This window comes from Sycon ciliatum, chromosome 13 (genome assembly GCF_964019385.1).
Source record: "Sycon ciliatum chromosome 13, ocSycCili1.1, whole genome shotgun sequence".
Classification (NCBI taxonomy): Eukaryota; Metazoa; Porifera; class Calcarea; order Leucosolenida; family Sycettidae; genus Sycon; species Sycon ciliatum.
The window spans coordinates 24,093,694-24,116,438 of record NC_088655.1 but is presented as its reverse complement, the minus strand read 5'-3'; the positions used below and the strand labels follow the sequence as shown (position 1 = coordinate 24,116,438).

The following is a 22,745-nucleotide window of genomic DNA, read 5'->3' as shown; positions in this document are numbered from 1 at the left end:
ATCGCTGCTGAGCACTCAAATCGTCTTGGTACTGCATCCATGAGAAATTGTTGCACTTTTCGAGCCTGCTGAGTTGGACTCGGCAAAGGCAGTTATTTGGCACAAGCTCTTTCTTTGTATAGCCGATCCTTCATCCAGGTCTAAATTTATCACTGGATCATTGTTTACTTCAGTATCCCTGGAGATGCTATGGTCAGAGCCTACGCCATAACAGGAAACCTCCTCCTCGTCTGTTTTGATATTCCCTTCGGGTACAATGTACGTCTAGTGTCCTCCATGGCTCTCCGTGACTTCTAGAAAAGACCTCGTAAATCATCCAATGTAGAGAGCAACACACTCTTCCCCTACTATCGCCGAAGTCGCACCAACCTCTTCTTCACAATGTCATTGTAAATCATCATGGTGAAAAAGGAGGACTACCTGTTACGAGTTATGACTAACTGTCCGCCAACGTAACCAGATCTTATACGGCCAGCGATCTTATATGGTCAGCGGTGGTGGACAGTTAGTCATAACTCGTAACAGTTTGTCCTCCTTTTTTCACCATAATTTAATTGGCTCACCATCCAAGTTAAACTTCGTAAATCATCGTTACGGATTTTGTGTGCCTCAGTTGCAACGTTGGGCATGCTACTCGCTAAATCCGTCCTTTCCCTTATCGCTGTTGCTTGGAATAAACTTCCTGCTGATATACGTTCACTCGATAGTCTCACGCTATTTAATCGCCAGGTAAGGAAGCTTTATGAAGTTTACCGCTTCTCAGTTTCCGGCATACCTAGTTTCACGTGTTGAACAATAATCTAAATCCACTACTGCAGTTATTAAATTTTATGTTTTAGTGCCTTTCCAGTGTTCTATTAGCACCCCTGGTTCTCAATCTATTGTTCTTCCTCTCCTTTGACTTAGAAAATCTCAGATTTTGAGTTTCTTGCACTCCATACAATCATATATTTTCATTTTCATTATTTTGTTGGTTTGGTGAGACTCCCACGATAGGTATCCATTTACCTCTGGAGAATCCGTAAATATATAAACAAACATCACCTGTACATTTACCTGACTACATTTCTACATCAAGACTTCATGTATCATTACATGTATGCAAATGTAGTCAATTTCAAATTTGGACTTCACGGAGAATTTCAAAGTTTTTAGTTCTACAAACTTTGTAATTTTCCGTGAAGTCCAAATTTGAAATTACATGTAGTCAGGTAAATGTAGCATTAGTGCTAGCCTCAAGGTGTTGCACATGTCAAAATCACAACGTCAAGTGCCGGTACAATACATGGCGTTGCACCTCATGGCTTTAGCCGATTGTTGCCAAAAAACCTGACATTTCCCGACATTATCCACAATGAAACTCGTTATGCCGCTCAAGCCTCACATAATTCTCGCCTTGTTCCTTTCTGATGCTCCATAATGCTCTGAATCAGAGCTCTGATGCTCGGATAGTCTCATACTGTGACATGTTCCTTTTCTGCTCAGTATTCTCGCTCGCTTAGTACTCCACTTCTATGATAATATTGCCTATGCTGATGCTCATTAGGATTTTGGCAAATTCTATCCTTCGCTTTCATATAACTGGGCCAGGAACCCGTTTGAGCTTGCGAAGTAAAATAAAACCAATCAATCAATAATGCCGGCATTATCCGCTGGACCCTAGCTGTGGGATGAATCCATTACAAAAATGAGGGTTTGTTGTTGTTGTTGTAGAAGTTTATTTAACGTCGCACCACAAACAGGCGATTTCGCGCGTAGTTTCGCTCAGAAAGGCCTATTTTTTATTTTTTTTATTTTTTTACTAGCAAACACAGCCCTAATAGTAATCAGGGGAAGAGGACAACTGAAATGACACTGGACAACAAGACAAAGGGGAGTAGGGGCGATCTGCCGATGTGGTTGCTATGCTTGGAGTATACAATCATGTACATGTACGTGTACGTGTACAGTTGCTAGTTCAAAAATACATGTACATGTAAAACCTGTGACTAAAGACCACCGTGACTAGCGACCAGCCTGGTACTACAGTAAAACCTGTAACTAAAGACCACCGTGACTAGCGACCAGCCTGGTACTACAGTAAAACCTGTAACTAAAGACCACCGTGACTAGCGACCAGCCTGGTACTCCAGTAAAACCTGTAACTAAAGACCACCGTGACTAGCGACCAGCCTGGTACTACAGTAAAACCTGTAACTAAAGACCACCTTGACTAGCGACCAGCCTGGTACTACAGTAAAACCTGTAACTAAAGACCACCGTGACTAGCGACCAGCCTGGTACTACAGTAAAACCTGTAACTAAAGACCACCGTGACTAGCGACCAGCCTGGTACTACAGTAAAACCTGCAAGTAAAGACCACCGTGACTAGCGACCAGCCTGGTACTACAGTAAAACCTGTAACTAAAGACCACCGTGACTAGCGACCAGCCTGGTACTACAGTAAAACCTGCAACTAAAGACCACCGTGACTAGCGACCAGCCTGGTACTACAGTAAAACCTGTAACTAAAGACCACCGTGACTAGCGACCAGCCTGGTACTACAGTAAAACCTGTAACTAAAGACCACCGTGACTAGCGACCAGCCTGGTACTACAGTAAAACCTGTAACTAAAGACCACCGTGACTAGCGACCAGCCTGGTACTACCGACCACTTCACCAGGCACGGACGGTCTCACATTCAAAATGCGCTGTGACTAGCGACTGCACATGTGCTTCAGTAATACCGGTAATTAGTCAAAGGTCATGAACCGGATGCAGAAAAATCGGCTAAAACATTCGGCCAATTCCTGGCAATAAGAAAAGTGGCCCGAAATTGACAGAGTTAAAATTCCTTGAAAACATGCCATCCATACACAGTAGTGCGTACTTGGAACGTACATGTACATCAGGGAGTCGTAAAATACCGGTATTTTACGACTCCCTGATGTACACGTACATATTAGGGACCTTTAGCACCACGTTGTTTACGACGTAAGCCTGACGTAGGGCCTTGTCCGGGTTCGGGGTCACGTCGCGACGCAGGATGTACGTTCATCAGGCAACGTTTTCGACGTAGAAAAGGCCTTTTGTACGTTGTGGCAGGACGAAGGAATTTGCCTTTGCACCAAGAGGGCAAGAGTTCATAACCCCCAGTTATGAACTCTTGGTTGTAGTTTTTGTTTTGTAACCCACGAGGTACGATCGATTGAGAGGCGCTAGGCGTAAGTTTATTCTTTGCTATCTTTGTTTTGTGTTTCCGGTATCTTCTCCGAGAAACCCAGAAACGCTGTGTTGCAACTTACTAGGTAAAATGCATAAGGTGCTCCACACGCGCTCTCTCTCTTTCTCTTTCTCTCTCTTTCTCTTTCTCTCTCCTTGAAGGAAATCAACTTATTTTCGAAGTACATGTACAGTAGTTTACTAAAAAAAGTCTTTTCTTCCACATTTCCCGCGAGGAACTTTGAAATCACGCGCGCCATTCTGCTCTGTTCCTGTGGCAACGACGTCGATCCATAATCACGTCTCGCTAAAGGCTAGCCAAGTATGCAAAACACGTATCGCGCACCCCGATCGACGTGATCAAGTACGTCAAAAGGCCGACGTTGTAACGTGGTGCTAAAGGTCCCTAATAGAATTATACAATCGCGTCCTTAGTGGTGCTGAAAGGGTTAAAACTCACTGAATTGGTGGTTACTAGAAAGGTAGAATAAATGAATACAATGCTAGAATGAAATGACATAGCAGCAGCAAATGGTGGTACAGAACATGTACACGGGAGGCGAATTCCCGGACAGGGAAGAAGCGGTTATCTTTAAAAGTTAAATTAAACAGTGGGATAAGAGAAAAATTCTCTCCATGACTGCAGAAGAGAACAAAAGACGCTATAGAGTCTACCAGATCAGTCACGATCACCATGGTCACTGCACTAGTCTACAGTCGGTCACCATGAGAACACAAACAGCTGGTTCATTGGTCACTCAGGAATTATCGGCTGTCAGTTCTGCTTTGTAAACATTTGTTATGAAATCTTGAATACATTTGACGAATTTAGGGGGATTGGAGGCGATTTTAGAGTTGATGACACTTGCCGGCATGCTAATCTTGTAGTCTACTTGAATAATTTGGCACATGGTAGCTGCACTTTCATCGCCTTCTGCGTCGCGGACAATGAAGCTTGCACACAGGGTATCACCTCTGCAAAGAAACAAAAAAATAGACGTGTGTTTATGTGTTTATGTGTGTGTGAGTGTGTGTGTGTGTGTGTGTGTGTGTGTGTGTGTCCACAGCCGGCCCCTCGTGAACGGATTCAGTGCAGTATCTGTAACAGATCCTTCTCGAAGAGAGGCCTGCCACGCCACAAGTGCACTGAAGAGCGACGCAAACCCGTAGCAGACCAGGCTGGCAGCAGGCAATGCACCGCATGTCTTCGCTGGTTTCGCAGCCCTGGCGGACTGGCCGTCCACAAATGCCTGGATATGCCCCCATCTGCTACTCCAGTGCACGACCAAACCACCGCTTCTGGACCATCTTGTGACACCCGCCAGCGGCTCGCCCTACCTTGCTGCAGAGCCCACTGCAGCAAATGCGATCGTTGTTGCAAGTCAACCCGAGGATTCCAGCTACACAACTGCAACAAATGGATCAATGAAATGGCTAGGAAATCTCGCTAGGTCGTTGATGCGACACAGCGCCTCAACCCAACTCTCCATGTCTGTCGGCCCCTCACACGAGGGGACATGTAACCGGAAACGGCAATGTTCAGGACAGGACAGGACAGTGTGTGTGTGTGTGTGTGTGTATATAATGCACGTATGAACATGCGTACAAAGGGTTCTTCTTGGACGGTTTGAAATGTTTCATCTCCGTAGTTTCTGGTTGCTTCTTGCCAGTTGCTAGCCCCCCTGGACGGCTTGGGGCGGCCTTAGGTTACCCCAGCCGTCCAGTTGAGTGTACTGAGGTAGAGGACTCAACAGCAGACTTAGTCGGATACTTTCTGATTCCGACACTCTCCTCGTTGTTCCTCTAAAATTTCTAAGATGCTCCCGCGAGCGAGGTGTTGCAAACCCGCGGGTGGTGACGACGGCAGGGGGAACAGGCTATGAGTATTGATACGTGGAACCTTCGCAGCCTGATTGAAGCACATATGAACGTGCACATGTGTGGTGGACACACACCAACAGCCAAACAGACAGACTGAACTAACTTTCAAATTACCCATACTGATACGACAAACAGACGTAATGTTTTCGCCAGCCTATTGACACGCACAAGTCATCGTATGGACTATCATGCGTCAATTAAAAACAGGGATCCCGGGAGACATTGAGATATAGCAAGGAAGACGTACTGTTAGCCCACAACATAGCCGGATACTAGTGCAGCAAAACCTGGTTTAAGCGACCACCCCACGGTGCAAGCAAAAGCGGTCGTTAAAGCCAGGTGGTCTTTAAAACAAGGTTCCAAAGTGTCTGTGTGTGGAAAAACGGTCGTTAAGAGCAGGTGGTCGCTAAACACAGAGGTTGCTTATACCAGGTTTTACTGTAGTAGTAGTTCAGTTAATTGCCATTCTAATGTTCCTGGTACAGTGAAACCTGTCTAAGACGACCACTCAAGGGACCTTCAAAATGTGGACTCTGTTACCAGGTTGTCTCCTTATCCAGGATCATTTGAGTGGAAATAACATCCCTTGATCCTGGTTTCAGTGGTCCTCTTGGACAGGTGGTCGCCTTGACAGGTTTTACTGTATAACCTTAGATGTCTCACCTCACAAGGCCGGACACCAGTGGTACTAGATCTGTCTCGATATGCCTATTGATCACGGCGACCTCCGTGGCAGTTCGGCGGCGCGTGTGAGTGACGACGAAATCCCGATCCGACACGAACGGAGCATTCATGGGACAGCGCCTGGGAAGGGACAGAGTCAAGGGCAGGAGGACACCGGAAACCTTGGTTAAGTCTCATTACAAATATTCTCGGAGACAAAAAAAGGCTATGACACTCGATAGTACTTTAAACAGTCGACGAGGAGACAATAGTCGTAAAGTGGCAATAAAATAAGATCAATTGTGCACTATTTACAACAGGAAAAAATTAAGAAAGTTAAGTTCCATCACGTTTTCTTTATGACTTTCATCAGTGGAACGCCGTCACATAAAAATGTAATAACTAAAACACACGCTGATAATACATGTAGCTATAAGTATTAGTTATGTTTTCAGGTAGTAGAAATACAGCAGGCGACAAGTACAATCTTCAAGTAATACGCACGCGCCATCACGTTCATCCACACAGTATCACATTCATCTGCCACTACCTTTCTCACATACACTATATGCACACACTGGAAATGTGTAAACTTCGCTTTTTGTACTTGCTGGCTGCTGTATTTCTACCTGAAACCATAATTATAAGCTGCATGCATAAGAAGTGTGTGTTTTAGTTATGACATTTTATGTGACAGCGTTCCACTGATGAAACTTCCAAGAAAACGTTATGGAACTTAACTTTCTTCATTTTTTGCTGTTCTTATGAGTTCACAATTGATCTTATTTATTGCTAATTTTAAACTCAATAGTAGTACGAATTTCACGCTCTTCAACAACATGGTATTCACAAAGAAAAATAATTTCATACCAGTCCATTTCCAAACACAGGCATAAGTGCTATTGCAGAAAAAATACATTTTTCGTCGAAATCCGCTGTGGATTCATTAAACATGATGCAAAAAAATGAACTGTATATTTTTGTTTTTGGTTCGTGTCGGACGTGATGCCGAGACCTCAGGTCGGCAGAGGCGTCAATGCCCCACCATCACTGCTGCGTCTCGGTGCAGCCCCTGTTCAGTAGTTGTCAGATTTGTCCCAGTCTCAGTACCATTGTCTTTCATTATTCTTTTCGAGCTGGGTATGTGAACAAAGTGAAACAAATCCACTTACATAGAAAAAAGAACCAAGGAACTACAAGTTACGCTATAATGTCCACTAACACCGCCAGTTACTAAACAATCAGCTCATGCGATAACATTGCACAACACTGACTGACGGTACTGACGTTCTACAACTAACTGGCTAACAGCTCTAGCATGTAACTCGTAGCTCCTTGAGCCTTCTTCTTTCCTACAAGTTTATCCTTGGCTCTCCATCCGAGTCCAAAACAACTCCAAATCCACTTTTGCCAACATTTCTGCAATGGACTATGAAGCGGTACCAACGCACCTATTGAAACAGTGCAAACTACAATATCATACCGAACAAAGTACAATATCACACCAAACAAAGTACAATAATTACACCGAACAAAGTACAATAATTACACCGAACAAAGTACAATAATTACACCAAACAAACTACAATATCAAACCTACATGTACAATATCTTGTGGTCCGGGAATTCCTTGACGAAGCGATATTCCTTGAATGCGCCATCGAAACGCAAACGTAGAGCTGGATCGAACATCACGTCACATACTGGACGAGCAAAGAAAACGAGATAGGATGTTTGATCACAGTTACTGAAGTTCCGGAGTATAAGCTGTCTCTCCCCCCCCCCCCTCTCTCTCTCTCTCATAGGATAGGTTGTTGTTGGTTTTTATTTTACTTCGCAAATTCAAACGGGATGACGACCCATAAAAAATGATGTCAAAAGCTTATCCTAGAAGTAGACTAGAAGTGACTATGGAAGCACACAGTAAAGGCTATGAAAGCACATAGTAAGAGATTAGGATACCATCTTTCTATGCACTGTAGCTGCACTTACACTGGTCTCTTGTCACACCTTTTATGTGGTAGTACATCTGCAGAAACATCCAAAAGGGTCAAAAATATAACCGAGGAAACCAAGCCTTACAGATCTTCCATATATGGAGCGCCAAGAAGTAGCAAGGGGCCAGCATAGGGCCAGAAAGAGGAGAGAATTGCCCATATTTGGTTGATGTGTTCACCAAAAGGTAGGGAATTACGTTTATGGTGTCTACCCTCACGTGCACAGCTGGCGTGAGAGACTACAAATGCCCAGTATCCGCGGGGAGCCGGAAATACAACGGTGAATGTCAAATACTTCTCTCTCAGTTTTGGAATTCTATCCATAAAGTTAATTTAAAGTACTGTGGCCAGACTGAGAGTTCGATTTTGAAAATGGTATGTTTGTAGCTACTGAATCCGGGCATAATTCACGCAACAAATTTAAACACTACAATCTTCAGCTTAGATGTTGCGACTTCGGCGGTACAGTCAACTTCGCTAATAACGACTGCGGATATAACGACAATTCGCGAATAACGACAGAATTTCCATGCCCAGAGCAAAGTCCCGTCCCACTGTAATACATACAATGAGACTTCGGGTATAACGACACTTCGCGAATAAGGACACCTTTTGATGCCCCGCCGAGTGTCGTTATAAGCGAAGTTGACTGTAATTGTAGGAGAAGGTGGCTGCTCCAAACGGTGCAGTGTCAGTCAGTCGTCAGCTGAGCGCGAGCTCCAACATTTGAAGTAACCACCTTAAAAGCCTGGTTCATACTTCATTTCGCGTACGGGAAACGGGTCGCGTCGTGAAAAATTGGATCTGAGCTCAACTATTTCGCGTACCAGAAGGTCATTGCGCGACTGTCGCGATGACTTTCCCGTACGCGAAATGAAGTATGAATCGGCCTTAATTAAATCTTTAGCTTGGTTAAAAAACGAAATTAAACACTACACTGCTCAGCTTGATGAAAACGAGTTTGTACTCTACACTGCTCAGCTTTGTTATACAGAGTTTGCACGCTACTATAAGACCAGTAATGCTAGGGAACATTTAATTCTAACGAGTTAACGATTTTGAAAGAATCACTTAAAACATTTGAAGTCGTTATGTGCAAAAAGATATGTGCATGTACAGTCAATTGCCGGTTTTGAGACAGAATTCGTTAGAATTTCACCTCGTTAACCCACAAATTTCCGGAGGACGTTAACTTTAATTGAAGTTAAAATATCTGATCCTAGAGTACAGTGTTCAGCTCAGTGACAACATACCTTAACCATGTTCATTCTGTCGTCGTCTCTCCTGCGCACCCACGTCTCGAAGCCATCGCCGCTGGCATGGTGAGACCAGCCGTCCGCTGCCTCCTTGTTGGCTTCCAACTCGAACAGCTTGTCGAAATCGCTGTCCTGCACGGGGTTGACGTCAGCCATAGTGAACTAGGCAAATAGGAACATAGCGAAACAGTAAAACAAGCCGTACACATATTAGTAAGCATGAATCATGCATGATGCAGTGCAGTGCGGAACATGCATACCTGACGGGCTATTCGAAATAGTAATTATATACTTGTGAGGAAACTATTCCAGTGCTGGTCGTTCATGCATGCTGTGGTGTTTGCTTGAACTGGTGACAATACTGCAGGGGAGAAGTGTTCCTATTTCTGTGTTCTTGTTATTCAGGACTGCGTTCAGTGCAAATCCTAGTTATTGTTTTGCTAATTTTTGAAGGTGCCTACTGGTCATGGGTGTTTTCATGCACGGGAAGGCACAGTGAAGCTGAGTACATACTCCGGTCTGTACATCTACATTCATCTGTATACGCAACTGCTGAACTGCTGAAATGATGACGTAATTGGAAAAGTGTGTGGATTGCACGCTGCAGCATACAGGCAGCTTCTCTGTGTCTTTTTCGCTTGCATCATGCCCGGCCCCTAGCTTCGTCATCCGCACTCCGCTGTCAAGTCTAGAGTCTAGACTGTTCTCTTTCCCGAATGAATGAACATAAACATTAAATTTTCAGACTTTTCTTTAGAACCGCACACTTTGATGCAGACCGTCACAGAAATTATGTATCATGCAATTCCGCTTACCCGAGAATAAGACACGAACACTGTTGTGATGTCTTTGATGTCGCTAGTCGATGGAAGTTCCGAACCCTGGCCAGGCTGAGACTGAGGCTTGAACAGCGATACCACAACACACTGAGTGGCGATGTTTGTCGTTCACGTCCTCCGCAGCTGCACGTAGAGTCTACAAGTACTGACAAGAGTATAATAATTTATAACCAACGCTTATATACTCTCGGTACTAATGCTATCAACCTGGTGCCAGCTCCACGAGGACGTTCCTCCCTGATGTACATGCCGCGGTGAAATCAACTGTCGACATATCCAGATCCCTCTACTAGCTCTCGCTTTGTCAGTTCCCCCGGCCCGGGACAGAATGTGCGCCGACGTCCTGTTTTGGAATGGTTTGTGTCTGCGTGCGCCACGCAGAACTACTCAACCTAGCCCAAAAGACTAAAGATTATGCCAAATGTAGACCGAGTCACCACGCCTGCGTTGCGTATAGTAGAGTCTACACTATACTACTAATATAGAAGTCTTGCTTCAATAAAGAGTTAGTTTAAGGTAGCTCATGCCGAAATACGTTTTCCGACAATTCACCAGTTTTGACACCTTTTTTTCGAAATTCTAGGGATGTCCAGAATGAGAAAATCAATATACATGTATTAGGGTATGCACGTACATGTATTTGGGCACTTTGCAATTTGGAGGCGTTATGGCCCCTCGAAGAAGTCCAAATAAGGCGTTCTCTAAGAAAGCGACACGTTTGCATTGATGACAATAAAATGCTTCCAACCTTCATCTGTTGCTTCGTGTAATCATTGTACTTCAAGTAAGTGATTCCCATAGTATCAGAACATGTCATCACCTGTCCCTCCCATGCTTCTCCGTCTTGACCATTAGTTTTCTTCTTTTATTCACCATGGTTGGTTAACACCCACATCTCCCGTGCTGGCTGATTTTCTTCTCATGCCATGAGGTGTTGTCTATAACAATAATAATAATGTCAGGGTAGATTTACCAGCAAAAATACACTGTGAAGAAGACGTTGGTGCGACCTCGGCGATAATTGGGGAATTGTGTGTTGCTCCCTACGTGAGAGCTTGAGCTATTCCTGCCGACTTGAATTCTCACTTGACTGACTCACGACTGCCATCCAGAGCACACGAGAAGTCCATCAAACCTTCCACTCGGCAAACCTGCAAGAAAGCACCACTCCCTGCTCAATACACAGTGTTTCGGGGAATTCACCCCTCATCAGTTGAGCTTGAGTAGGCTGAGGAAGATTGTGCCTAATAAGAGCACCACTTGGTGCGTGTGTGTTTGGTGTGTGTGTGTGTGTGTGTGTGTGTGTGTGTGTGTGCGTGCGTGTGTGTGTGTTTAGGTGCGATAATGCGGGAGTGTGGAGTGTGTGAGAACGAGAGGCTGTGTGAGAACGAGAGGCTGTGTGTATGTGTGTGTGTGTGTGGTGCATGTGTGTGTTTGGTGCGTGTGTGTGTTTGGTGCGTGTGTGTGTGTGTGTGTGTGTGTGTGTGCGTGCGTGTGTGTTTAGGTGTGATAATGCGGGAGTGTGGAGTGTGTGAGAACGAGAGGCTGTGTGTGGATTAGTGTGTGTGTGTGTGTGTGTGTGTGGATGAGTGTGCGTGTTCATGTTTCACCCAGCACCTGAGATGTTGATTCTGGCACGTCAGAGCGTACTGCCTCTAGGAGGTGTTGAATGATTATCATATTGTCTGCACTGAATTATTCTATCTCCTCTGCTTGCCTTCATATACATGTGCCTGCGTTTTTCTAATCGCCTTATGTTGTCTGATGATTGGGTTTTGCCATGAAACTCTGAGTTACAACAAAAAGCAGCCCTATATACTTCCTTTTGTGTACCTCTTGCGTAAGAGCACCACTTATATATTATGGCTCTGAGTCTGCAGGCACAAACACCACCAGGGATACAAATTTACAGAGACGCTCCGTTTCCAGCACCTCGTGACTCCGTGAACACAATGTGAAGAGGAGGTTGGTGCGACTTCGGCGATCATTGGGGAATTGTGTGGGCTAGGAGTCTTGTATACACGTACATGCTCACGCTGGCATGTGCTGTAGCATGCCAATGCAGCTACATGAGTAACATGACTGATGTACATGACTGCAGTGCAGTGTACACAACCCACTGATTGCAGCTGCTAAACAATATTGAACTTTTTCAGGGCTCCGTCACCGAAGCACTTGATCATCATTGCCCCGTGAGGATAGTTACCTTTTCCACCAAGTATAAACCCGCACCATGGGTCGACGACGAGCTACGTAAACTGCTCTACCGCAGAAAACGAGCTCATAGACTCCTGCTGAAACAGCCGGGTGACCAGCAACGAATCCAGTCGTTCCGAGCGCTTCGGCGAGAGTGCAAAATCACCATGCGCCGAAAGAAAGCCAATTACTTTCAGGCCGAGTTTATTAACAACAGACGGAACCCTAGACGTCAGTGGAGCGCTATGAACAGCCTACTTGGCAGAACGAAAGTCAGCCGTGAGCCTGGAGCTAGTATTGCAGACATTACATCTATATTCTCAGAAATAGTTGGGCCTTTGCCGCCAACAGAGACTTCTGACGCCCTGACGCTGGCATCCGTGCCTGATCATCCATCCAACATTCCGCCTGCTCTGCCGTGTGGCCCCCAGTCAGACGGCACTCTAGTTTCTTTTACCCGGATCACAGCGGGGGACGTTAAGTTCCATCTCCGTGCTATGGACAGTCGCAAAGCAAGCGGTCCTGACGCCATCCCCCCGCTCGTCTACAAACTTGTGTCTGACCAAATTGCACCAACGCTAGCCTCTCTCTTGTCGATATCCCTTGAAACTGGTGAATTCCCAACGCCCTACAAGCTAGCACACGTCCGTCCGATCCACAAACGTGGGGACGTTTCCGACCCTCGCAACTACAGACCCATCTCCCTCCTTCCTCTCATGTCCAAACTTCTCGAGAGGTGTGCGCTAGAGCAACTTACGCAATACATGGATGGCGCCAGTCACATGGAATCCCTCCCTGCAGTTCAGTTTGCGTACCGCAAAAACCACTCCTGCGACGATCTTCTCGCTCTGGTGGCAAATGATTGGAGTCAAAGTCTAGACCAGAACGAGTATGTGGCTGCGGCTTTCCTCGACATGTCCAAAGCGTTCGACACTGTCAACCACAGTTTGCTCCTCCAAGAACTGTTCGAGATTGGTGTGGGAGGGGTTGCACTGCGTTGGTTTGCATCATACCTTACTGACCGCCAGCAGAGAGTTGTCACCAAGTCTAGCAGAGGTGCCTGTTATTCTGCCTCCAGAGGTGTACCTCAAGGATCTATCCTTGGACCTGTCTTGTTCAATATTGCTGTCCGCAAACTGCCAGAGTGTGTTGCTAGTACCAAGGTCCGTCAGTTTGCTGACGATGTTTCTGTCTACAAATCCGGAAGGGATCCACAGAAGCTCACTGCAGACTTGGCCAGAGACGTTCTGTCAATCCGCAACTTCCTCCGGGACCACGGCCTTAAACTCAACGCGGAAAAGACACAGTTCATCATATTCCGCCCAAAGTCCAAGGCTGTCCCAGCTAATCTCCAATTGTCAATTGATAGCACTAGCATACCGCCTTCAGCCACGATCAAATACCTCGGCCTCCTGTTCGACGAGCATCTTACGTACCGAGATCACATCACGCTCCTGGAACGCAAGATAGGCACTAAACTTACTGTGTTCAGGAAAATCAAACACAATCTAACACCTGCTGCCAAACGAGTCTTCTACTGTTCCTTCATTCAGGCCCAACTTGAATACGGCTCTAATGCATTTGCGCACAGCCTCCAAGTCTCGCAAATGGACCGCATTACTCGTATATCTAACCGTGCTGTTCGGATTGTCTTTGGCTACCCGAAGTACTACGATGCTTCTCTTGTTCTAGCTAGGAACTATCTCGCTGCTATTTCCCTTAGATATCAATTTCGCCTGTTTGTACTGGTGTTTCGAGCCCTCCATAAGCTATGCAGTCCACTGCTCTCGACCTGCTTCCTCCCTCGCACTGCCACTTCACAAACCTCAGCCCATACACGCTCTCAGTCCACTTTGTCACTTAGTCTTTCTTTAGCTTCTCGCCGCTATGGTTTATACTCGCTTAGCTTTCTTGGTTCCGATCGTTGGAACGCGCTTCCTGCTGATATTCGCACAATCTCCTTGCTCAGAAACTTCCGTTCATCTATTCAACAATTCATAGGGTACCCTGTAAAAAGGCCCTAGGCCTGTGGGACTGCCTTATTCAAAATTTAATAATAATAATAATAATAATAATAAATAAACGGTCATATACATGCACATATGTATATTACGTATAGGATATTGCACGGTTCCGAGGGGATTATTAATTTTTTCAAATCCCCAAGGCGCGCAGCGCCGCGGGGATTATGAAAAATAATCCTCGCGGACACTGTGCAATATCCTGTATAGACCACACTTTTCGGGTGATCAGCAGCGCTGCATGCAGCATGAACCAGTGCACTGTGAACGGAACACCGAACGCGAAGTACCGGTAGTTATTATAGTCGTTTGTTCGTCGCCTCTCCAGGTTTTGATCCACTTTTGGGTTTGACTGAGGCGAATGCGGATTGTCACACACTTTCTTTGGTTTGTCTCCCAAGACGAAGCCTCATGAACTCTGCTGCTTGTTGGTAGCTGACAAGACCGTGGGGAAAAGCAATACTGATAGCGATCAAGTGAAGACGACGAAATAGTAGATATTGTAATTATTATTTTGAAAATAATTTGAGGTGCTCTGCGGAATGCACAGACAGAAGAACGAGCAGTTGTTTTTTCGTAACTCCGAGTTTCACGAACTGAATCGATCATCAGACGAAAATGATGATCGATTCAGTTCGTGAACCTCAGAGTTACGAAAAAACAACGGCTCGTTCTTCTGTCTGTGCATTACGCAGTACATATTGTTGGTTGAGAGCATATCACAAGGTGCAGGACCACCGTGTTCTGAAACAGTCACCTTTCTATAACCATTCACGGTTGGTAGAGCCCCGGTCTTGCGACCATCTGAACCGTATGGGTGTTAGCCCCGGTTCTGACCCTCTGTATGCTAGGCCCTAGGGTCGGAATTGCCTTACTTGTAGACTTCTTGTTGTTGTAACATCTATCTAATACCATGATTGCACATGTACCTTGAGCTTTCAAAATGCACTATGAAATACACAGTATAATGGACTGCTTCGAGTCTAATGTGAGGTGTACTTTAAGCAAAGTTCACCGCAAACGTCATTCCCTCAATCCTGATTCCTGATGATGGCTGCCGACCGGAATTCTGATGGAACGTGACCAGTCACCAGTGTGCAGGCTTGCAAGTCTAGCCTTTGTCATGGGTGTATGTCACAAGTTTTAGAAAAAATAATAATATAATATCTGTTAGAACGGAACAACAAGGTCAATCAAGGCTTGTTTGCTGCTACTGAAAGTTTCATGCTTTCGCAGGCAACAATTAATTTTATTGATTTATTTTATTCCAAGCAATACATGGCTGGGGTAGCCAATGACCACTTTGCTTGGCGACTGCAGGGTTTTTATAGCCAACCACGGCTAACATGGAAAAGAGTAAGAAGTCAAAAAGAAAAGGAAAAGAAGAAAGAAGCAAATATGGACTATCAATGTTAGAAAAGCCTCCTGTCTACAGCATAGGGTATCTCGCTCCTCCATATTTGTCTTGGTGAGCACTCTCGGTAGGCTGCTTTAGTGCTGCTGCATTATGCATCGCTCGCTGCCTTTCCTAGTTTGAGCACTCTGGCGCTGGATCATGGAGCAACGAGTTGTCTTCAAAACGCCCATGGTGCCACCTTTGCGCCATGGCTGGGAACACGGCTTTAAAAGCTCGTAGCTGTACTCATGAGGCCTTTTATGGCCGAAACAGCTCGCTGTCTACAGCATTGGGGAATTATGCAGTTGCTGCAGTGACGCTAACCACCTTATTATCAATCAAGAACTGCTTTTGAAGCCTCCTTTATGGGAAAAGCACAATTCGCCGTGGTGGAGGAGAAGAACATAATTCAAATACTGAAAACGAGTGCATGAAAAGAAGAATGTCATAAGTAAATTGGAACCCAACTCTAATACAACATAATTCAATGAAGGGAGTACTGATGTAGAATGAGAATGCCGGCGGTCTCACAGAAAGAACAAGGGCACCCTGGAAGACCTTAGGGTCTGTCGATAATGCCCAAGTAAAATAATAAAATTTTAATATAGCTAAGAATAGGATGAAGGCCGCAGACATCACGCAACTACGTTACTTGTTCGACATGTATTTACTGTGTATTTTATAACAAAAATATTATTGAAAACCCATAATCGATTTTCTTGTTCCTATCATCAGTGGGAAAAAAATACGGAACTAAGGATACAACCACAGAAACTGAAGTTGAGTACTGTAAATAGAAATGTGTTAGAAATAACAACAAAATATAAGTGCAATAAAACCACTAGAGGAAACGCAAAAAGGTAACAAGATTACGTAACCAAGGGCGAGAAGGCGCTAAACGAAGTGTCAACCTACGAATACAACTTCAGTGCAACAACGTGCTCCTTCTGCTTACACAAAACAGGCTTATGAATACGTATACAGACTGCCTCAAGGACAAACTAATGAAGACAGCATACAAATCGAAAGAAGTGAGCGTTGGTCCTGCTCGATGCCCAATTTATCTTTGTTTGCCTTGGAAAGGAAACACATCGCTGACCATGTGCCGCGCAGTCAAGACGCTAGTGCTGAAAACATACTTCGCAGCACACTTCATTCCTGTATTCACGACGATACGTGCGTTCATGGTGAGGAAGGACGTCCTACCATCCTATCTTTTGAGCCATTTGGTTTACCAATTTGAGTGCCGGAATTGTGGTAGCCGGTACGTTGGTAGGACCCTTCAACACCTGACCGCACGTATCAAACAGCATGTACCACTGCATATTCTGCCGGATGCAGCTAAATCCAAGCGGCCGAAGCGTGGCCGACCGCGCAAGAACTCACCCCCTGTGCCAGTGGTACAGACTGAGCCAACACAAAATGCGGTACCGTGTGAGAGGGCTAGGCTGCCCAAGTTACCAACTCCAGCAGCACCACCGTTGCCCTTGCCACCACCAGAACCGCCACCGGCTCTTCTTGTGGCGGGGGCTGCAGTGGACCCACCTACACCCGCGCTGGCATCACCAACTCTCACACGAATTGCCACGGCTCCCACATTAATCCAGAGACCTCGGAGGGCAACAGCAAACTACTCCTCAGATATTTATGCCAGAAACGGCCAAGGACCGCGCGTTGTGGACAATACCAACAGAAAGAAGGTCGAGCAGGATCATGAGTCAGTGAGTGAAGCGGAGCTGGAGGAACAACTCCGCTCACGGGACGAGCAGCTAGCAAATGGGAGACAAGTGGTCTGTACAGAAACGGAGGATGCGACAGGTGATCAGAGGATAGAAGAGCAAGAAGAGCAATTGGATGACGAAACGGTTGGTGAGGAGACAGAGGACGAGGCAGAGGATGGTAGTGATGATGATCGTGAGGATGACGAGCGGAACGAGGAAGAGAATGATGAGATGGACGGGGAGGAGTCGGGTGGGAAGGAGCGAGATGAGGCGGATGAATGTGTTGATCGTGGCAACATTGCCTGTTGGGAAATCCCTAACAAAATAAGAAAAAAAATAAATAATAATAATCGTAAGAAGTCAGCTGTGTATCTACACTTGTTATCTCGTCCTGACTGTCTTAGTGTGTATGATGACTCTCATTTTTCTGTACTGTGTCGTGCGCGTTATGTCCAACAGTTGAAAGTCCTTGAGGCAGTCTGTATACGTATTCATAAGCCTGTTTTGTGTGAGCAGAAGGAGCACGTTGTTGCACTGAAGTTGTATTCGTAGGTTGACACTTCGTTTAGCGCCTTCTCACCTTTGGTTACGTAATCTTGTTACCTTTTTGCGTTTCCTCTAGTGGTTTTATTGCACTTGTATTTTGTTGTTATTTCTAACACATTTCTATTTACAGTACTTAACTTCAGTTTCTGTGGTTGTATCCTTAGTTCCGTATTTTTCCCACTGATGATAGGAACAAGAAAATCGATTATGGGTTTTCAATAATATTTTTGTTATAAAATACACAGTAAATACATGTCGAACAAGTAACGTAGTTGCGTGATGTCTGCGGCCTTCATCCTATTCATAGCTATATTAAAATTATTATCTCCACGTAGATTATTAAAATAATAAAATACAATACAAAAACACAAAAAAAAAGGAAACACACTGTGAGAAATTTGAAACTCCGATGTTGAGCCAATAATAAATGTAGAAAGGAAAAGGACATAAATTATGGATACTAGTTAAGAGTAACTCTCCACCACTGTGACAAGATACTCCAGTTGTAATACAGTCAGAAAGTGCAACAACTAGGCACAAAACTGACAGAGCACTGAGCCACTTCTGACAGTATAGTATCTAGTCACTCCTATCCATAATATTATGACCTTTTCCTTTCTACTATGAGAAGTGTGGAAGAATAATTAATTTAAAACTGCTTGCCGGTATTATTTCCCTCATTGTCGGAGATCACCGTACTTGTACTCTCTAAACGTTATTGTCGGTCTGTGATCGATCCGCACCCGTCACACAGGAGCAGCACAAAGAGCAGCTGCAGCACTTGCAACCTCGGTATGTACATTACTCATTAGCGAAGACAGTACTCCGCTGCAGGCGATTCGACATACATTCAGGCTACGCGCGTACCAATACGCACACTGACACAAACAGGAAGCCTGAGGCAGAGTTCAACGTGTCCGGGGCTTGGGATCTGTCCGATAGATCTGCAGGATAGATTTCATAATTACGGAGCTTGTTCGTTGAAAGGACGTTACACTGGCTTGGAAAATAAGCAGTGCGTTGATAGTTCACAAGCGTCGCAGCGGTGGCAGGGAGTGGGGAACATAGACACTGGTGGTGACGCCCTATCGCCGTTGAAGTTTCCGCCTGACGGTTTCCCTCGACTAGCGACATCAAAGATACCAGTACTTGTCCGCAGGTAAGCAGTTTAGTAAGTAGTCCCTGACTGTGACATACCGGTAATCCCGTGAGTCTGTATTTTGAACCTAGAACTAGCAACTTGGGCATTTTGCAGGCCGGTAGGCATTCTTATTAGGTACTAGGTAACGATTTCTTGTGAAGCTTTTGCGTTCAATTTTATATTTCAATTGAGTTTTCTATTTATTTCCGAAATCGGGTTGACTTTTTGCTTTGACTCTTACTTCATGGTGTTGTGAATAAAACCGTTCAGAAGCAACTTGGCCAGTACTGTACAAGTACAAAGTTTCGTGTGGAATGAACTTTCCCTACATTCGTTAGGGGGCACTGAATAACTAAAGCTTGCACCAAAGTAAAGTATTTTTCTGAACGTTCGGGGTGATAGACCTCGACCGAAACGAAATTTAGCACGTAACGAACCTGCTGATGGAGTGATCTAACGAAAGATTTCGTGAACTAAAATTTGTACTTATACAGTATGACTATTGGTAGATGAGGGTGCTTGCTACTGCGCGGAACACCCACTTCCTGCTCAATACACTGTGTTTCGGGAAATTCACTTACTAATTAAGGATAGAATATGGCTTATCAGAGGACGTGCTACGGGATTTCCATATTTCGAACAAGGTGATCTTCCTTCCGGGCATGCGTTACTTCTTTGCCGCTCTTTGCCCAGTTCACTATGGCCGGCGTGAACCCCGTACAGGACAGCGATTTCGATGAGCTGCTGAGGTTGGAGGCGAACAAGGAGGCCGCGGATGGCTGGTCGCATCATGCCAGCGGTGATGGGTTTGAGACGTGGGTGCGCAGAAGAGACAACGAAAAGATTAACATGATGAAAGTATGTGGTCCCTCAGCTGAACAGTGGCACTGCAGTTTGTTTGTACTCTCTATCTCTCTCTCTCTTTCTCCCTTTGCTATTCTGTTTGTCTATCTGTCTGTCTGTCTCCATTCCTCTCTACACACACGCACACACTCGCGCGCACACAAACATACAGACACACGCATACGCATACACACGAGCCCACACACACATAAACTTTCTCTCTGCCCCTCCTCGTTCACCCCATATACGGAAGCTCTGTAAACATTGATAAATCCTCAGATCAGCGAGAGAAGAAACCCTCCTGACCCTTGCATGGTCTGGTCTTGAGGAGACTTGCATCCTGGCAGATGTCTAACAACAATCCGCAACATGTAACGTCCGGAGCGTTACCCCGGCATAATGGCATTGCTTGTGTGTTATTCGAATGTTTTCTTCAGACGTACTACCACATCAAAGGTGTTACAAAGGAACAGTGTAAGTGTGCTGTATATACCGTATGATTAAGGGTTCATGATGATTCAGTATAATTATGGTTACTTTCAGCCGGTTATCCGGAGAGAGAGAGAGAGAGAGAGAGAGAGAGAGAGAGAGAGAGAGAAAGAGAGAGAGAGAGAGAGAGAGAGAGAGAGAAAGAGAGAGAGAACGGGCGAGAGAGGGAGAAAGAAAGAGAGAGGCATAGGGACAAGCAGAGAGAACGACAGACAGGCAGACAGACAGACACAGAGACACACAGACAGGCACACACACACAGCCACAGATAGATTGACACAGAGAGAGAGAGAAAAAGAGAGAAACAGAGAGAGAGAGAGAGAGAGAGAGAGAGAGAGAGAGAGAGAGAGAGACCGATTGAGACAGACAGACAGACGGATGGACGGACAGACAGACAGACACACAGACATAGAGTGAGTGTCTACAAGTATTCGCACATTTCCGCGGTTAGTCGTATGCATCTACCCCTTGGTCTCTGCTGCTCCAGTATTGGACCTGATGGTCGAGCCAGATCAACGCACTCGCTTTGACAACTCATTCAAGGAATATCGCTTCGTCAAGGACTTCGGGGACCACAAGATATTGTACACGTGAGTGAGAAATTCCAACTTGCATGACACAATGCTGTTGACAGCTAGCTGTTGCGGCTATCTACGGCTCATCAGTACAGTTTTTTTAAGGCTGCGTTTACACGGAGACGAAACGAAACGGAACGGAGCTAAAACGCGCCGCCCTCGCGCTCGAATCATTAATTTTTCAAATCATTTACACGAGAACGGCAAATCGTTTTGAACAGTTTACACGAAAACGGAAAACGGGCAATCAGGCTGGAATTTGGACGAGCTGGCCGGGTGCGAGGGCGGGAAGTGGTGTCTAATAAAGTAACCATAGTGACCATAGTGACCATAGTGAGTGCGTTCGATTACACACTTGAATCGATTCATGAATCCATTCGCATGCATTCAAGTCGTTCGATTTCATGTCATGAGCCCTGGAATCGATTCGGAACCATTCACTCTATTCACATGGGATGATGTGAATAGCGCGAATCGATTCATGAATCGATTCGTGAATCGATTCGCGTGCATAATCGAACGCACTCAGTGACCATAGTGACCATGGTGACCATGGTGACCATGGACCGTTATGAAATTCAACCAAGGTTTCCGGTGTCTTCCTGACTCTGTTCCTTCCCAGGCGCTGTCCCATGAATGCTCCCTTTGTATCCGATCGGGATTTCGTCGTTGCTCACACACGTCGCACAACTGCCGCGGAGATCTGCGTGATCAACAAGCAGATCGAGACAGAGCTGGTCCCGCTGGTGTCCGGGGCTGTGAGGTAACAAACCTAATGTGACTTACTGCCCGGTGCGTGTGTGTGTGTATGCGTGTGTGTGTTTGTGTATGTGTGTATGTGTGTGTGCGTGCGTGTGTGTGCGGGGAGGGGACGCAATTGCGTGTGTCTGTGTTTGTGTGTGGGTGGGTGTATGCGTATGTGTGCGTGCGTGTGTCTGTGTGTGTGTGTGTGTGTCTGCATGTGCGTGTGCGGGGTGGGGTGGGGGGGGGGGGGGCGGACGTAGTTGTGCATTTTGCTTTCTCTTGCAAGCACAATGCAGATCGACACTGTCAGCACAAGATAAGAATACTATTATTATGTGTACATGCACCATCCGTATGCCTTGCTGGGTTTGTTGTTTGCTTGTATTCTTTATTTAGAGTGGCAAGTCCAAAACAGGCCCTAGCCTAATAACAATGGTCCCACTAGTGAAGGAATGCTGTATATCTTGCATGATCTTATTCTCTTCCTAGATCTCTGTGTTCGAAGATTGCATGCTCATGATCTGTTTGTTTGTTTGTTGTGTCCATTGGCAAGTACATTCTATCTGTCTGTTTACCTGTCGGTCTGTCCATCACGCACACGTACACGACCATACGTGCATACACACGCACGCACATGCACGCACACACACACATACACACACACACACACGCACGCACACACACACATACACCATGCACACGCGCACTCACACACACACACGCACCTCACTATTTTGTTCATTTGTAGAGCTGACACGCTGTGTTTGAGCATCACCTTCCGTGATGCGGAAGGCGACGAAATTGCAGCTACCATGTGCTATATTCTCCAATCCGATTACAAGATTAGCATGCCGGCCAGTGTCATCAACTCTAAGATCGCCAGCACTCCCCCAGCGTTCCTCAAACGCCTTCAGGACTTTGTAACACATGCATACAAGCCAGAACTGGCTGCAGCCAAGTCGTCCTGAGAACGAGGATTGACGAGCGGCTTCAATCACCAGAGAAGGACCTGCAATCATTCCGCTCGTCGTGTTGCCAAGCTGAACCACTGCTCCAGTATGTAGATCTGTAGTCACTAGTGTCTTGTGTGCTTTTCTTCAATCGTGTGGAGAAGGAGGACGGTCTCTCGTCTCCTCTTTATTATTTTCTAAAGATCACGGCTTCTTCCCTGTCTGAATTCACGTCCCGTGTAACTGGCTATTGTACAGTGCTGGCAACTGAAATCCGATCACC

The 22,745-nt window shown here is 45.6% G+C and overlaps 2 protein-coding genes across 2 annotated transcripts; one reads left to right on the top strand and one right to left on the bottom strand.

The window, feature by feature from the left end:
• Nucleotides 1–3,634: 3,634 nt before the first annotated feature.
• Nucleotides 3,635–10,095, bottom strand: LOC135829715 (uncharacterized). Its single transcript, XM_065342106.1, has 6 exons — nucleotides 9,817–10,095; nucleotides 8,999–9,163; nucleotides 7,741–7,777; nucleotides 7,349–7,451; nucleotides 5,749–5,889; nucleotides 3,635–4,179 (listed from the first exon to the last, which is right to left on the bottom strand). Exons 2-6 carry the CDS (start codon nucleotides 9,155–9,157, stop codon nucleotides 3,963–3,965), a joined length of 657 nt encoding a protein of 218 aa, XP_065198178.1. The 5' UTR covers nucleotides 9,158–9,163; nucleotides 9,817–10,095; the 3' UTR covers nucleotides 3,635–3,962.
• An 8,586-nt stretch (nucleotides 10,096–18,681) lies between these two features.
• LOC135829933 (uncharacterized) lies at nucleotides 18,682–22,745 on the top strand. The gene is made up of 6 exons (XM_065342321.1): nucleotides 18,682–18,879; nucleotides 19,555–19,719; nucleotides 20,142–20,178; nucleotides 20,681–20,783; nucleotides 21,391–21,531; nucleotides 22,261–22,745. Exons 2-6 carry the CDS (start codon nucleotides 19,561–19,563, stop codon nucleotides 22,478–22,480), a joined length of 660 nt encoding a protein of 219 aa, XP_065198393.1. The 5' UTR covers nucleotides 18,682–18,879; nucleotides 19,555–19,560; the 3' UTR covers nucleotides 22,481–22,745.